General features: G+C 40.9%; 2 protein-coding genes across 2 annotated transcripts in view; one reads left to right on the top strand and one right to left on the bottom strand.

The window, feature by feature from the left end:
* The window catches only part of gsg1l2b (gsg1-like 2b), a 15,514-nt gene extending 12,787 nt beyond the window's left edge, over positions 1–2,727 (top strand). The window contains exon 5 of the mRNA XM_043229962.1: positions 197–2,727. Coding sequence (XP_043085897.1) covers positions 197–497 — 301 coding nt within the window. The 3' untranslated portion in view covers positions 498–2,727. The remainder of the gene's footprint in view (positions 1–196) is intronic.
* A 303-nt stretch (positions 2,728–3,030) lies between these two features.
* hs3st3l (heparan sulfate (glucosamine) 3-O-sulfotransferase 3-like) lies at positions 3,031–13,795 on the bottom strand. Its single transcript, XM_043229961.1, has 2 exons — positions 12,504–13,795; positions 3,031–4,340 (listed from the first exon to the last, which is right to left on the bottom strand). The coding sequence occupies exons 1-2, from the start codon at positions 12,914–12,916 to the stop codon at positions 3,722–3,724; spliced, it is 1,032 nt and encodes a 343-aa protein (XP_043085896.1). The 5' UTR covers positions 12,917–13,795; the 3' UTR covers positions 3,031–3,721.
* Between the last annotated feature and the right edge of the window lie 3,028 nt (positions 13,796–16,823).

Below are 16,823 nucleotides of genomic sequence, written 5' to 3'. Positions count from 1 at the left end.
TATATATATATATATATATATATATATATATATATATATATATATATATATTTAGTGGTATATACAGATTAAGTATGTTCAGAGATGCATGTTTTTTGGTCTCACAGCTCCATAATCCATCCTTAGTGATGCCTGATTAATTAATACATAATTATAAGACAGATGTTGATCTGAAACCCTCGTTTTTTTTCTTCAGCTTGGCCTGGAGCTCCTTCACGGCCTGCATGGCCTCCTCCGTCACCACCATCAACAGATACACTAAGACTATCCTGGAGTTCAAACACAAGCGGAAGAACATTGAGAAGAACCTGAAGATCAAGCAGAAGCTGCTGGACCTGGACTCTCCAGACCAGGTGTGGGACATGTACATCAGCTCTGTCCCCAGCACGGCCGAGGAGTTTCTGGACCTGTCCAGTTCTGGACGCAAGCTCTCCGCCAACTCAGTCTTCCTGGACCTCAACGACCTGCCGTCTCCGCAAGGAGAGGAGTACTGCTGAAGCTCTTCTAGCGTCACGAACAGACTCTGACGGACCGGAGGTGATGCGGATTATATAACTGTCGCGTTTGGTGTTGTGCCGTGGTCTGAAGGTGATGCTGTGAGTTTTAGTTTGTTATTAATGTGCTGCTGACGTTGTATGAGCGACTTTCCTCAGTCTTAGAGAACAAAATGTGACACAAGGCTTTTTTATTACTTATTTATAGGACTAGTTCCCCCAAAAATGAAAATCCTGTCATCATTTACTCACCCTCGAGTAGTTCCTAACTTGTGTGAACAAGTTGAAGCAAGTTTGCAACCAGGTTGTTTTGGGTCACCATTGACTCCCATAGTATTTCTTCTTCCTACTATGGAAGTCGATGGTGACCCAAAACAGCCTGGTTGCAAACGTCCTCGAAAACATCTTCCTTTGCGTTCGTACAGGTTTGGAACGTCTCGAGGGCGAGTAAACGATCACAGAATTTTCATTTATTCCTTTAACCACTGAAACTGCGTCGGAAACATTCCCATTTTCTGAGAGCCACTCGGTAGAAAACGTCTTTTTGTGCTTTAGAGTCTCCCTCCGCTGTATCGCGGAAGTCGTTACCAAATCGATCCGGAGGGTCTGTTTTCTAGATCGGTTCTAACGAGACACAAATGACATTGCTGAGTGCCTTTGTTCGTGCTATTGATCACGGTTCTTTAACCGTAGCATGCAAAAGTCCTGCAACTGTTTATTTTACAGCCTACTCGGTCACCCTTAATAATCTCGACACATATCAAAGCATGAGGATTGCTGTTTCATTCAGCTTCGTTTCGTTAACTCGTCAGCTCTAAACTAGAAATGAAACATCAACAGAATTATTTCTGCAGAGATCTGAAAAGAGCAAGGGTTTAATTCTAGATCAGCTCTGTTTAAGACTGAAGAACACGATCCAGGAGGCCGTTACTTGAATTCCTCGATTCCTCTTTCAATTCTGCATATTTGATCTAATTCAAGTCGTAAGATTGACTCACTTCAACGTATCGTTCATTTGTAAACCGTCTAAAGCGTCTTTGTACTGCCAAAACGAACTGTTTACATTTTATGTGCAATAATGAACGGAGCATATAGACGAATTAAATACTTTTTTACAGAAATGTACACTGACCAACGACTTCTAGGCTAAATGTGTAAAATGCATGTCAGCTTGTGTCGCATTGTTCATTTTCAGTTTGATATCTTGTGTTCTCATGAGCTGTTTGCTGTGTTCATCTGTTTGGTTTGGTAGGTGGTTTTTATCCATCGGACTTCTTTGACTTTATGTTGACGAAATGCATAAGTCTTCTACAAAAGCAGCAAGACACAAAGTAATAACTATATTAAATCAATGCATTATAATACTGATAATAAAGAGAACCTTTATAACCCGAAATCTCGCGTTTTTCTTCCGTTTATTTTTTGCATTGATATACTTTGACCAGAGGGTGTCGCTGTAGGCAGTGTTTTATCTGCAGTATATTCCACTGCTAGACGATTTCTTTTTGCATTTCTCTTTTTTTTCCTCCCTATTTTTCTTTTTTTTTTTTCCCCTCAAGATAACTTAGTCTTGCTTAACAATCATTAATCATATTGTGGTCAACAAAACAAAATGCATTTGTATTATAATTATTATGAGAACGTGTATAAAACAGTCACTCGAAAATCGGAAAATTTGACCAGCTTGCTTGCTAACCTTATTCCCGCACTTTATACTATTATTATTATTTAATTATTCCGATTATTTTAAAATGTCATGCAAGACATTCAGTAGTGCCTCATTACTGTCTGTTTACATTAGTCATCGGCGACCAGAGGGCGGGAGAAAATAAAATATTTTTTTCCCTCTTTTTTCATAAATAATAAAAGTTGTGCGTCAATTAAAGCCTGCATATCATATGCCTACAGTTATATATTTAATAATTTCCGTTTGTCGTGTAACCAATCGTCATGTGACACAAGAGGCAACGCCTTTGAGTTTGATTGACAGGTGATCTGACCAATCGAGAGCGCAGTAATGTCCAGTGGGCTTGAACTTGAAAAATAGTGTTTATTGAGGTCTTTCTGCCGTTGGAACAAGATGCCTTCATTCATGTTTTTTCAAGCTATAATAACTGCTAAAGAGGAAGAGATGAACTTGGTCTTTTCTGAAGGTCAAAAACTGGATGTGAAAGCCATTCAGCACCAGAACTCCCACTAATTGTAAGTAGTGTTCAATTTACTGGTGTTATCATAGTGCATATTGTTTTGCCATTTGATGAAACTATCTTAGCTGGATAAATGAAGTCCACCTGCAGGCTGTGACATGAGAGAGAAATAAATGTCATCATGGTGTCCACAACAAATATTCAGCAGCACAACTGTTTTCAACATTATTTAATAATAATCTGATAATAATCAGAAATGCTTATTAAGCATATTAGAATGATTTCTAGAGGATATCTCTCGTGTGACGCCTTGAAAAAATAATCCTTGATCACAAGGAAACGGCGTGAACTCATTTTAGCCAATAGCACCATGAGGGGATTTTGTTGACTTGACACAATCAATGCTTTTATTTCAGAATCATGTGAAACATAAAATAAACAAATGGTAAAGAAATATATTATTTAGCGTCATCATTTATATTACGCCTACCGATTTTTCGGAGCAAGAACAGCTACACGGGTACTTAAAATCATTTATTGGTTTCTAGTGGGCTGCACTTCAGGCTAGTGCAAAGTCATGCATGCAGAGGGGAAGTTCAAAAGGGCCGGCCTCGTCTGCATATTGTCTGCATTTGAACCAATTACAGCAGACGATCAAAACCGATATGAGCCGCTGGATGGATCGTGTGATTGCAGACCAGCCCTTACAATGTCTCTTACTGCAACGATTACAAATATGCCTACGCTACGCGGTTTATTTGGACTCTCTCAGACGTGAAGGATCGCTCAAACGTGATTGAAGCTACATAAAAAAAGACATCGAAATGGCAATAGCAGAAAAGTGCTACTTAAACCGATGATTTAGGGTCGTTTCTGTCAGTTCCCTCAAGCCGAGTCACAGAAGACGCTACCGTGACCTCTATTTATCTGGCAGACGCATTGATTTGAACAGCACCGACCATCCTGGGGTATCGTTTTTCGCTTCGATCGCATTTTAGACCAACGCGGTTTAATCGCCAGCCCCGCGCTCAAGAACTCAACCGCGGTACGGAGCCGCTACGTGCTACTGGTCAGAAAAGGTCATTGCCATCCGAAGTCCATGCCTGCCATTTGATAGAACTTGAGATTGTGAGGCTGGTAGAATTCCCTCAGTTTCTGAATGACCTCCGGGTGGATTTTAGGATGCGTTCTGCCTTTGGTTTTGCCCAGACAGTGGGGTTTGCTACTGCCTTCTGGCTTTTTGAGGCAAGGGAAGCCCTTGGTCTTGTTGAAGTAGAAGTGTTTGTCCGTGATGATCCTCTGCAGGCCGAGGAAGTCCTGCACTCGGCCCAGCTCGCCCGCCGGGTCGCTTATCAGCCGCTCGCCGTGGACAAAATGGATCTGCGAGAGCGGAAAGTAGGCCAGCCATCGCTCCAGGTGTCTGGCGTACAGGCCGATGTACAGCGGGCTCCAGAGAGAGTCTATCTGTCCCGTGGATCGGTTCTTGAACGTCAGGCTCTCGAAGCTGGGGATGTCGGGCGTCTTGGAGATGATCTGGGTGTAGTCTGAAATGGCGCGGGTGATGGGGTCCCGGACCACCACGATCAGCTTGATGTTGCGCGACATGGCGTGGATGCGGCCCGGCGTCTCTGGAGAGACAAAGTACCTGGGAGTTTTCTCCATTACGATTTGCCCGTTGAGGGCTTTAGGCATCATGCTCCTAGAAAATGAGAAGAGCAAGGATGCTTGATTAGACCTACTTCTCCAACCTCTCCGTTTTGAGTAAACTGTGCAGAAAGTCAAAAGTACATTTTATATGAAGACGGATTCTCTGGAAATGCCTTTTTATGGTGTTTTAACTTGTTTTTAAATGTTTTAACTTTTACTGAGAAAATAGCATTTGTTAAGATTGTTTTTAATGTTAAACAAGGGTATTGTATTATAAACTAAAACTTAAAATAACAAAATTACAAAATTAATTTTAACTGAAGTAAAAAAAGTACTTAAGCAAGAGCAAATTTAACTTAAATTGAAACAAACATGATTAAAAACGCTATAAAAACTGTTCAAAATGTACTTCAGAATTAAACTAGAATTAAAGATAAAATTTTTATGATTGGGATTCTTTCCAAAGAATGAGGAAGAAATATATTATTTGTACTACAAATGAGAATTACATTTGAAATAAAATCTAAATAGCGAGGTTATCTCTGATAACTTGAATTAAAACCATAAAAATGTATTTCTTCAAATATAATAAACATCGACAGAAATAAAATAAAGTCAATAAAAACTAGTAATAATAAAAAAGAAATCTAATGGCATAAAATTTGAAAATTACAACGAATTTTAAATAAAAACAGAAAATATGAATACTAAAATTGAATTCGGGGTTTATTCTGTGATAACAACCTGCTGGATGTACATTATCCCGCTTATTATATGGCTTCCTGCCACAAAACTAAATAATTAATCATGAAACATCGATACGAGTTTAAATATTTTGCTAATTTAAGACCCAAGATGCCCAGTGATACGTATAATCACTAACGGTCACTAATGAGCCTAGTCTCACCAGTTTACCAACTGACCAATCAGAATCGAGTATTCCACAAAGCCGTGTAATAATATTTTAGATTATAGATGCTAAAATAACACCACTTTTAAGATGTAACCTGATTACCGAGAAGAGTTGGGAAAGTCATCAAGTGAAGCAGACCTGCTTTAGAAACTTTACTTTTCCTACCGCCATCAATCTTCCGTTTCCACAGATCTGTTTAACTTAAGAGCTGGATGGCGACTGCCAGCCCTGTATTGATCCTCTAAATCACATCACGCCCCCAGCGGCGGCATCAGAAGAGGCTCCGCGGGCCCCGAGCGCGTGACCTAATGAGGTGACACGGAGCAGATCAGCCCGGGTCCCACGCTCCGCTGTGCCTCTTATTGGCTGTAAATGAGAAGTCAGCCAGCTCTGAACGTGCATCAGTAATGCTGCTTATCGTGCAGATGTGCAGCCGGCATCGATCACGGCGGGTGACCGACGTACGCCGGAAAACAAATGGAATGCGCGCGCGTCTTTCTTAGCGTCGGCAGATGGGACTCGTTTGTTTTAAGTGGCTCGCAGGCGCTCCGGCTTTAATGGTCCACCTGCACCCCACCTGCCTTTGCAGCACCGCCTCGACTGATGTCTGTTTAAGCACGGACTCCGAGGACAAATCTGTCCGGCTCTGAGGAGTCAACCGGACGCCGGTCGGTTCAAACAACCGAAAAAAATGGCCGTCAAATGGCAGAACAGAGCAGCGGACGAACTGAAGAAGGTGCTCAGATGAAACAAATGGCTTCTTTGGGAATAAAAGCTACTTGGTCTCGCGGCATAAACTTTTTAGAGTGACATGGGAAACACTTGACAAAGCCTCAGAGTAAATTAGGAGGGAAAATTAAAAGGATTTTAAGTTTAATATGCCAAATCTGTTTGAAATGTCATCTATAGGAATGTGTACTCTGTGTATAAATATACTTTTTAAGTTTTCTGAATCCTAAATTTCTGTAAATTTCACGTCACTGCAAAAAATCACAGGCGGTCTTCTTAAAGGGACAGTTCGCACTTAGGCTAAATTAATATTTGCTGAAGATGTACGCAATATTATGCAATGTGTTTAACTTTAAACCCTTGCTAAGATACGAGTCCACGGTCCGTAATAAAATAATAAAAGTCAATATCCTCCCACATGTTTGTTCAGAGCTGTTTTGGACTCTCATTCTGACGGCACCCATTCGCTGCAGAGCATCCACTGGTGATCAAGTAATATAACGCTACATTTCTCCAAATCGATGAAGAAACAAAGTCATCTACATCTTGTACGGCCTAAAGGTGAGTACATTTTCAGTAAATGTTTATTTTGGCGTCAACTTGATGACCATTCATGAAATAGCAATATATCATATAGTACTATGATATTCTGTGACAAGGCTTTTACTAACATTACAAGCAGGCCTTTAAAAAGCAAGCGATTGTGGCATTTCAGACTATCTGCCGCAAGCAAGGACGCGGTTTTTCAATGCACGAGGCTCAGTGGGTCAGACCCAGATTGCATTTGATCAAAGAGATGACAAAGACGTGCTGTCCGTCACGCTGTTCAGATGGGTCACCGAGGACGGACCGTATGATGCCTCTAGTGTCCTCTGGCAGGAGACGGACTCTCATGGCTGTGCCAGCCGTCCCTGCAGCGCTAGCTCCCATCGATACGACGACAACACGTCAGCCACGCCAATCCCAGACCTCCCTGCATTATCAATGACTTCATCTGAGAAAGCACTTAGCCTAAAGACTTCCCTGTTTACCTAGGCCTATTATGGGGCCAGCGAGTCTATTAGATCCCGCCATTAATTATTCACTCGCTTCAAGAGATGCGACCGCTTCGTACTTGCATGTGCCGCTGAGAGTTTGTCCTCCAGATAATGTAAGGATTTCTGATGTGCAACGAACTTTACGGGATGTGTTCAATAACGCTGAATATGGGTCAGTGCTCATTTTTCACTCTTATCCAAAAATATTATTATTATTATTTAACGTATGATGATATTTTAAAACTATACATTTTAAAAAACGCAATTCAAATATGCAGTTACTTAAAAGAAAATTATTTTGATGTCTTTGGAAGCATAAAGTGAAACATCTGGGGTGATTTAGCAACATAAATGGGCAAAAAATAAGTAGTTATCTTTCATTGTTTTTTCTTATTAAAAAGCCCAAAGCTGCTTTGCTGCATATTATATCTAAAAAGCGTTTTATTAAAATGCTGTGTCAAATAAGTCTCCTAAAATAAAATATGAAGGGACGTTTAATGACATCTGGGAATGCTCAAAAACATTTATATTAACTTATATAAAAACATTTATATAACAGTAATATTTTTTAATTAATCATTTTATGTTTACAAAATGTTTTACTTTGAAAATATACTTTTAAAACATTTACGAAAATAATTACGATCATGACTTTTTTAAACCAGGAATAAATGGATACGAAGAGTTTATTTGCAAAAACATAACTCCGTTTGTTAAATTTGTTTAAAAAATATTTTATGATGTTTTACTGTGTTATTTAGCTGTGTTTATTAATTGTTTAATCTAATCAGAATAACCCAACTGCAGTTTTACTGACATTATTTGAAGTGCACGATGAAACTTATGAAATTGTTATAAATGGAGTTATCTGTTTTTGCAAATGAACTCTTCATATATTTCCGATATTTTACTGGATTTCAACTTTTTGTTTAACACTATATCCACGATTCAGCAGCTTCTTATCTGCTAAAATACTGATCCAAAGGAACGTCAGTTTAATTCAGATTAGCCTGGAAATTCGGTTTATATTGAATCTATGTTTGTTGCGGGAATCTGCGTAAAACGTAAACAGCCTTTGTGTATTGTGGGCAAATGCTTGAACTGGCTGCGTGATTAGCCGGCGTGATATTCTGAAGAATTAATATAAACGCATAATGGATGCGTTTTACAAAATCCAACACAAAGCCGGGCCTGATCCAGAACAGGTAAGTCTTTGTTAGTTAGATGTTGACAGAACATGAAGATCAATCTAAGCGGTATGGATCGTCTGTAAGCTTTGAAGCGGCTTCATTGTTTGGCTCATTGCTCCGTGTCGTCCAATCCCAGCAGCCCACAGGAGCCGGTGGATAGGTCTCCCCTAATTGATGCTGCATTTGGCCGGGCCTCTCTGAGGTATCCTGAATAAACCAAATGGTGCCGTGGGTATTGATCATGATGGGGGTATGGTAATGCGGGCCTCAGCTGCTGCGGGTGGCAGGTGGAGTTTGTAGATGGGCCACTCTATGGCCTCATCAGCAGCTTGCTGCGCACAAACAGATGTGAGGCAATTACCCTGTCTTCTGTCCAGGCATCAGCTACAGCAGTGGATGCAATAAGAATGTTTTTTCATTCCAATGAATCCGTTTAATGGGATGATGAAGCCTTCCGTTTTTCATTTTTAGAAATGCTGACTTACGAATAAACAGCTTTTGCACACCTGGGCGCTCGCGGACAGGTGCGTTATTACAGTTTGAACAATAGAAATGTCCCACGACGACAGGGGTTCAGTGTCTTTGTTTTAAGCGATGATGCTGAAAATTCAGCTCGGGTCACAGCAACGAATTACATTTTAAAAATAAAATCGCCATATTTTTGGATCAGATAAATGCAGCCTTGATGAGCAAAAAAAAAAAACATTGCAAAATATTTCTGATGTAATTTATTTTTTGTAAAATGGACTGAACTTAAAAAAAATGTGTATATTATTTTAACACAATATTAGTGTTTTACTGTATTTTTGATTAAATAAATGCAACCTTTTGAGTAGAAAATTAAAAAATGTAGTGCGTATATATGAAATTGGTCAGATTTTCCTATACATGTTATTTTTATAAAACAAAATAGTATTTTCTTAAAAACATAATTCAAAAAATGCAAAAAAAAAAAAAAACCTGTTATGAACTACATTTTTGTGTAAATATTTAGACATATTTTTCACTGCCGACACTTTAAACGATTAGTGAAAATTAAGCATATTGACGTGCTAAAATTTGGTAAGTTCGTGAAAAATTAACAATTTAATGGAACCGATTTTTAAATATTAAATTCCCCAAAGCAAAACTCAACGTGCGCTTGCAGTAAGACAATGGGGATTAGGAAGTGTGTGTGTGTGTGTGTGTGTGTTTGGGCCCAACCATCCGTTTCTTTGCATATAGAGGCCATTAAAGAGCCAGTCAGTTGTAACTGTGCCCTGTCCACTTCCCAGAAACATCCATCATCGAGGGGCTCAGACGCCAGATCCCCATTCCCACTCCCCTGAGACACCTAATGAGAGCTGAATTACCATTGGACCATCTAGCCTTATGTTGATTCCATAAACTACAGTTTACTCGCGCCAATACAGACACCCAGCCAAAATAAACACAAACAGACTCCCACATCATTGCCATCGAGCATTTCATAGCATTACATATAATAACTGACAGATATCGCTCTTGTAGTGCGAATCGTGTTGTTTTGTTGTGCACTTAGAAGTTGCAAAAGCTCATTAAGCTCTTGTATTCCTCTATTGTATTCGTTCCTATACAGCAGCAGTATTTTGATGAGTCTTTGTCCTTGTAGATGCACTACTCATATAGACGGTGCATTAATAATTAATGGCCTCAAAAAAGCTCCTCTCGGGACTAAGTCTGCGAACTGCTATAAAGGCATGTCTCATTTCTGCATTAGAAAAACCACGGACGCTCGCAAACTAATTACGTTTTTTTTTGGCGCATAAACAATGTGCGCGTTAACAAAAAAAATAATAATCGACCCCTCTTGCCAAAATCAAGGTTTGGCTGCAAATACAAGGGTATGCATTTAAATGGCTGTTTTAATGACCCCCCCCATGAATTGCAAATGAACTCCCGTAATGTGATGACATCAGACGCAACACCGGCGAACCAAACTGCAGCGCGTGACGCAGCAATATTATCACGGCGAAAGTGCATTCCAGAAGAAATGAAGAGAAAAGCGCTGCCTATTTGACCGGGTGGTTCCTGGAAATCGGTTTTGAGATTTTCGGCTCGCCTCGCCTGTCCCTCTAGTACTTCTGAATCAATATATCGATGCTTTTCAGGCTTCAAAACCTGCGTGTTTCAAGGCTCTCGCGTGACGATCTCAAATATTGTTCCAGACCCTATTGAGGGTGACTTGCAGCAAATAGATTTCTTTAAAGGAAAGTGACAGTATCGGCGTTTGAAACTTGAACTCGGAGTCTCAGCAGAATAAAACCTCTGGCTAATTGTAACCGAATCTAACCGGTTTAATTCTAGCGTGAAGTGAAGGTCAAGCATTGGCGCCAATCAATCGCAGAAACACTGTAAGGACAAAACTCCATCTATCACCTCGGCCTTGTTCCAGATCGTATCCGCGCTTTCCTGCCATTTATTCTCTTTGGAAAAGATCTGAATTGAGATTGCAAAACCAGCGTCCCGCCCCCCCCAACCTACACCTACGGATTTAATCTGCGCTTGATAACAAGATTAATGACCGGTCCATTCCATTAGACCCGAATAAGTCAGCGTGGACAGATTCCAGGATCTGCGTTTGGCCTCTTATCTGTGTCTCCTCTGACCATATGAAGTCCCTGGCGGAGATCATTATGTTCGGTGGAAAATGTGACTCGGGTTAAAGATCAATTGACAGGTCTCACAATGATGTCAAGTGGCCCGTCATGCTGTGAGGTCCATCTGGTCCCGGGAAGATGACAATCTGCCGGCTCTCGGCCCGAGCGGGACGCTGGGGATTTTTAGTGCAGGACACAAAGGAATATCAAAGCAATATGCTTGCAGGCAAACAACGGCCGCCGAAGTGTTTCAAAAGGCCGTTTAATGCGGCCGCCGTCGCGATTGCGGATTGACGAAACAATCAATCGGCTGCTTAAAAGCTACGTAATTGAGTTTTGTCGACTCTCCGAACAGTTCGAAGGCAACGTGACAAACCATAAAATTGAGAGCGAGACTTTGTTGAGGATACGGACGGACTCTCCAATGGGCTTGTTAATCAACCTGCCACTCTGTGTTTTAGACGAGCAAATGAATAACCGATCGACGCGATGCCTGAGAGCGCAAGGCCTCGTATCCAACGGCCGCGGACTAAAATCCCCCGTCCGCCCAATTAGCCAGACGCTTTAAGATGTTTCAAGACACCGAGACGCATTTCAAAGACAGCAAGAGCGTCCTCGATATAAAGGAACGTCTGGCAACAGCTTCAGAGATGATTAACATCGCCAACCATCCAGCCCTACTTCAGTGGATCGTGATCGCCAGATGGCATTATTTTTCTCACTCAGACCTTTGCAAGTATCATAATATGGCCTAGTGTTATACTGACGGCACAAATAAATTGCATCGAGGTCACGCAGTGGTGAAATTCACACTTTAGGGTAAGCTTGGGCAAACGTAACGGTGCCTGCCAACACGTTACATAATAATAATATGAAGGAATGTACTGCAGCACGAGCTGTTCTAAAGAGTTTCTGCATGCAAAGATGCGTAAGTGTTTAATAAAACTTGTGTTCCTGGATAACAGTCGCTGCTTCAGAGGAACCAGTATGCAATGCAGCGCATTAATAATTCACTCGCATTTTACTTTGAGTGCGCGTTGGTTCTTTCGCTGTTAGTTTGACTTATTGGTTTGTAACGCTTTAATGGCCGATATAAAAGTATTTCCCCGTTCAGTCATTGCGATATCCCTTTAAAGGAAAGTCAGCGGTGTATGACCCTGGATTGTTCAAAACATAAAGTGTATAATTTAGGGATTTTGACAGGAGAGTTGGCTGATAGGAACTGAAGTGTGAGTGAGGGGAGGGAGTGACTTGAATTCAGGACACCCGGACCCTTATTAAAATGAACTATGCTTTTACTGTAGTAACCATGTGTTTTTTTTTAGTTTGATTATTTTATAACCACAGTTTAATGCAAATACAATGGTTAATCTACGATTAGTGTAGCAAAACAATGGTTAATTTGGTTACTATAGCAACCATGTGTTGTTGTTTTTTTGTTTTGTGGTAAAACGATGGTTCATTTTCGTGAGGGAAGGTATACTAATTTAATTCAAATTTTTGGTGCGCTGGCTCTTTAAGAGTCAATCGCTAAACTTTGCTTCTTTTCTCCATGCGGTACGTCGACCCCCAGGTACTTGACAGCGGGCCTTACAAGGTCTCACCCAACGCGGGTTTAATTTTTGGGGACGCGCGTCACGATGCAGCGCGCTCTAATGTCGCTCTAAGTTTACTTTAAGCACAACGGCACGCAATTCACTCCCGATCGCGTTTGCGCGTCGGTATTACCTGTACCAGCCGAGCCCGCGCGTGTAGTGCCTGTCAAAGAAGTGCGGTTCGGAGCCGAGCGCGCGGATGTCCGGGTGAAGCCTCAGGAACTCCAGCAGCGCGCGCGTGCCTCCCTTCTTCACTCCGACGATGAGCGCGTCCGGGAGGCGCCTGCTCGCGGTCCAGTCCTTCCCTGAGCTGTTCCCATCCACGCTGTCATCCGCCACATAACCAGGCGCCGTCAGTGTCTCTCTCAACGCCGTCTTGTTAAACCACCCCAGCGGCGAGTTCTCCGAACTGTCCACCAAGTCCGGCCCGCAGCATCCCAGCAGGAAGTAGAGGATCGACACGCAGATGATGCCGAAGGAAAACATGATGACTAGTCTTTGCAGGAGTCTCCGGAGGTCCAGAGGCGCGTTGTTAAAAGTTGCCATCCCTTCGAGGACGCTCTGTAGACGGCCATTCTCTTCAGGACTTTATTCGCTTCACTTTGACCAGCTGGAAGCCAAACGCGCGAATGACAGCGGGCGCGTCCCATCCCGAGCGCGTCGAGGAGCGGCGTTCCGCGGCTAAATCCGCTTTGGAGAGCGTCATCGTGTCAGTGGGAGACCGAGGGGACTCGTACTTCCATGCTTTGCGCCGACTGTAGAAACGGAGCTTGTAATATCCGTGCAGGAGAGCGAGGACGTGACTGTCCCGCGAGGATTCCTGAAGCAGCTCTCGTTCATTCATGAAAGTGCGCGCGGTGCCTCGGCTGACTTTGATTGGAGGGTGGCGGCTGAAGGCGGGTTTAATGCCTCTCCTCTCGTACATCGGATGAGCTCGGGGTGAAACACGGCATGCATTATTTTATTTGGCCACGGTGATGTGCATTAATATTTGCTCTCCTTATAATAACGGTAGTTTACCCCAGAAAAGTGGAAAGAGTGGAAACAAACGAGAACTCAACGAAGTGCGTGTCTAGAATAAAATGCAGTTCACAACTTTCATTCAGTTCTGTCAATACCTAAATATATCAAACAGTTTTACTCCAGAACAGAAAACCCTTTAAACTAGTCTTGGGTACAAAAAGTTATTGGCAATAATGAACATCGATTCACCTGTAAGCATATTAAATGGGCTAATTTCTCACACAGGTAACAAGGTAACAAGCACAAATATTCAATACTCAAATTGTTTAGCCAATGAATATAATTCATAAACGGTATTCGTTGTATGACCAGTTGCTTTGAGAAACCAAACCATATATTTTAACATTCTTTCCTTTCCTTCATTTGCACACACGAATGCATTGTTCGATTTGGCAATTTTATTATTTTCACAATCGTGGTAAATGTTGTTTTTTATTTCATTGAAAAAAAAGACATGAAAATATATATTTGTGATTATATAATGCATCCAAAAAGTCAGGCTAAGACAGACATATCCGCATATTTTCAAAAACATGATTGCAGATATGCACCTATCAATTAACAGAGGTATGCAATATCTACAAATGGCAATAATTTTTAGCGTGATAACACGTTACAGATAAACTTACGTAAACCCAATCTGCACCCTGAGAAATAAACGTGCAAAAGCTGTCACCGGGGAAGTACGCTTTTACACGTTTGTACCTTGCTTGTTCATTTTGGTACCTTATTAGTATTGAGAGTGTACATATTTTAACCTGATAGGTACAATAGCGCACCTCTTGAAGAAAATACAGCTTTTGTACCTTTGTGTGAATTGGTTTAGAAATAGAGAAAATTAGTAATTATGATTGTTTTTGCCAGAATGTCGTAATCACCTCACATTCACAGATACAGTGTTTCCGTCATTTGAAACATAAGTTTGGGTTTTTAACTTCTCATAAGTGTACAGTTTTACTGGATTAGCTTAAAAAGTGCATGTGATCGGGTCATGTTGCAAATCTATACCCCAAGATTCACAAATACGCTAAATTATTGGTATGCACTGTCTGATTTCAGTTTTCAGAAATTCGTAACTGCCAACTAAATTAAATTTTTTCTGTACTCAATGGTCACGAACCCTCGAAACAGGTGAATAATTAAAACATTACTGTGCTTCTGATTCAGAAAAATTGCTGTCCGGTCCAATATGGAAGCTCCACTGACTCATATTTTTATCGTATGGCTTCAGAAGACCGTATTCTGATTCGATTTTGAAGCCTATATCAAACATCAAAACCACCTCCGCATGACCTCCAACAGAGCAAAGGCCTCTTTCTGTGACCCTCGACCAGATCCTAGCCATCTAACCATCCTCCGTAACCGTCTCAAGATGTCGGGCGGGTGTTCTTGATCTCTTAATTGGTTTTGGCGTGAAGTCCGGTGATCAGATCAGCACAGCAAAGCTGGTGATCACATTACTTGACGCGGGCGCACGAGGACGGTGTTTACGCTCTCCGCTAGAGACGTTAATACATGCACGGCTTTTATTTTTAGGACGCTATCGTTGTTCAGGCGAAGTGCTGGACGGGGCAGATAAAACTGTGATTTTGTTACCTGCAAAAAAAAAGACTTCGGTAATGCTATATCAAATAAACACTGAAAGCGCTTCATAGCTTTACAGTTCTGATATGTATTGCATTATGCTTAATGACGCTTTTGCAGCAGGGTAAACGCATTATGTGGCCATTTTGTGGTGATTTGTCTGGTTTATGTTGTGATTTATTTCTCCCATCTTCCAAGTGCAGATGTGACCGGGGTCGAAAGGTTAAACGTGCCCTCTCTTTAAAAGAGCCGTATTAGGAGAGCCGTACTCGGTCATTCTCCAAAATTTTGTTGCGTTTTTCCTTTAAAATCTATACTAATGTAATACGACGTAACGAAAATGTATGACATAGTGTGCGCACGATGCAATTGGGCGCAAATATAATAATCGTGTTTGTTTAATCGCCACTTTTGTCTGTATACTCATCATATCTAATGGAGATTGCGTGATTGAAAAAACGAATCTTTCTATTTCTGGCATTTCTGATGCATTAAAATGATAAATGAATTATAGTGCTGTCAAATAAATGTAAAACTTTTTATTTACATTATATATGCCTGTGTACCGTGTATATTTATTATGTATATATAAATACACACACCATATGTATATATTTTGACAGTATTTATTTTTTCACATTTACATATGCATATTCTTTTGTTTTATATAAACGTATGCAATACGTATTTTTCTTAAATATGAACATGCACGTGTTTGTATTTAACTTGACATAATAAAAATACACAGTATACACAGAAATATTACATAAAATTTATTATAAAGTTTATTTTTATGCAATGCGATTAATAAATAAATAAATATATATATATATATATATATATATATATATATAATATTATATTAAAATTCTGCATTAAATAATTTGATAAAATATTACTTATAGAAAAAAATGCATTAAATGATAATAACATTGACAAAAAGTAAAAGTAATGGAATATGCAGCACTCTTTAAATCATGGTTTATCACCTGAATGCATTGGTAAGTGGCATGGTAGTATATCTGGCTGGATTTACCTGTTTGTTTTATCAATTTAACTTGTTTTCAAGGATCAGAGAACAAGGTCGCTCTAGTCAGTCCGAGCAATTGCACGTCTTCTATGTGCAGTCCGAGAACGGATTGCTGGATGATGAAGTAGCCATCTATAAAATTGTGACCCCCGGGTCACGGCCAGTGAGCAGCAAGACTGATTTATTTCCTTCAGGCCAGAAAGCACTGTTTTCATGAAAGTATAACGAGCAGCGGAGCTTTATTAAGCGTGCTGAGCCATACCTGGCGCGCCGTTCTTGAAATGTTCAAATAAGAAATAATTGCTTTGCTCGCTGGCCGGCTTTCATTTTCTGCTGTGTGCAGGCACCGCACGCGCCAACGAAAATCTGGATCCCGGCTTGTTTTTCCGAGAGATATATGCTGTTGTTTGCGTCGAGAGGCAGTAAGATAAAGTTGCAGACGAAACCTTTCAATCTTTTGACGGATGGAGCGGCCTGCCATAATTGCACAGAGGGCAGACTGAAATACCATTAGAATAGCGCCTTTCTACATTCAGACGCTCGCTTGGCAATTGACAGTGTATTATTCATCGCGGATTAATGTTGCATGTGACACGGATGAGGAAAACCAAGCACAGTTTGATGATGTCACAACGAGCTCAGCGCGACGCAATGAAAACGTAGCGGCCAGCTTTGCATCTTTAAGCGCCGCGGCTTCGTTGGATGCTCGAAATAAGCAGGCTTTTTCTACTTTCAAACTTTCTTCTCAAAGTCATTCGAGGGAAATCACTGCAGATGAAGTAAAGACAAGCGCTTCATGAATTAACCAACGAATTG

Source organism: Puntigrus tetrazona, unplaced genomic scaffold (genome assembly GCF_018831695.1).
Source record: "Puntigrus tetrazona isolate hp1 unplaced genomic scaffold, ASM1883169v1 S000000130, whole genome shotgun sequence".
Lineage (NCBI taxonomy): Eukaryota > Metazoa > Chordata > Actinopteri > Cypriniformes > Cyprinidae > Puntigrus > Puntigrus tetrazona.
Note: the sequence above shows the minus strand (reverse complement) of the source record. Positions and strands in the feature narration are given on the sequence as shown.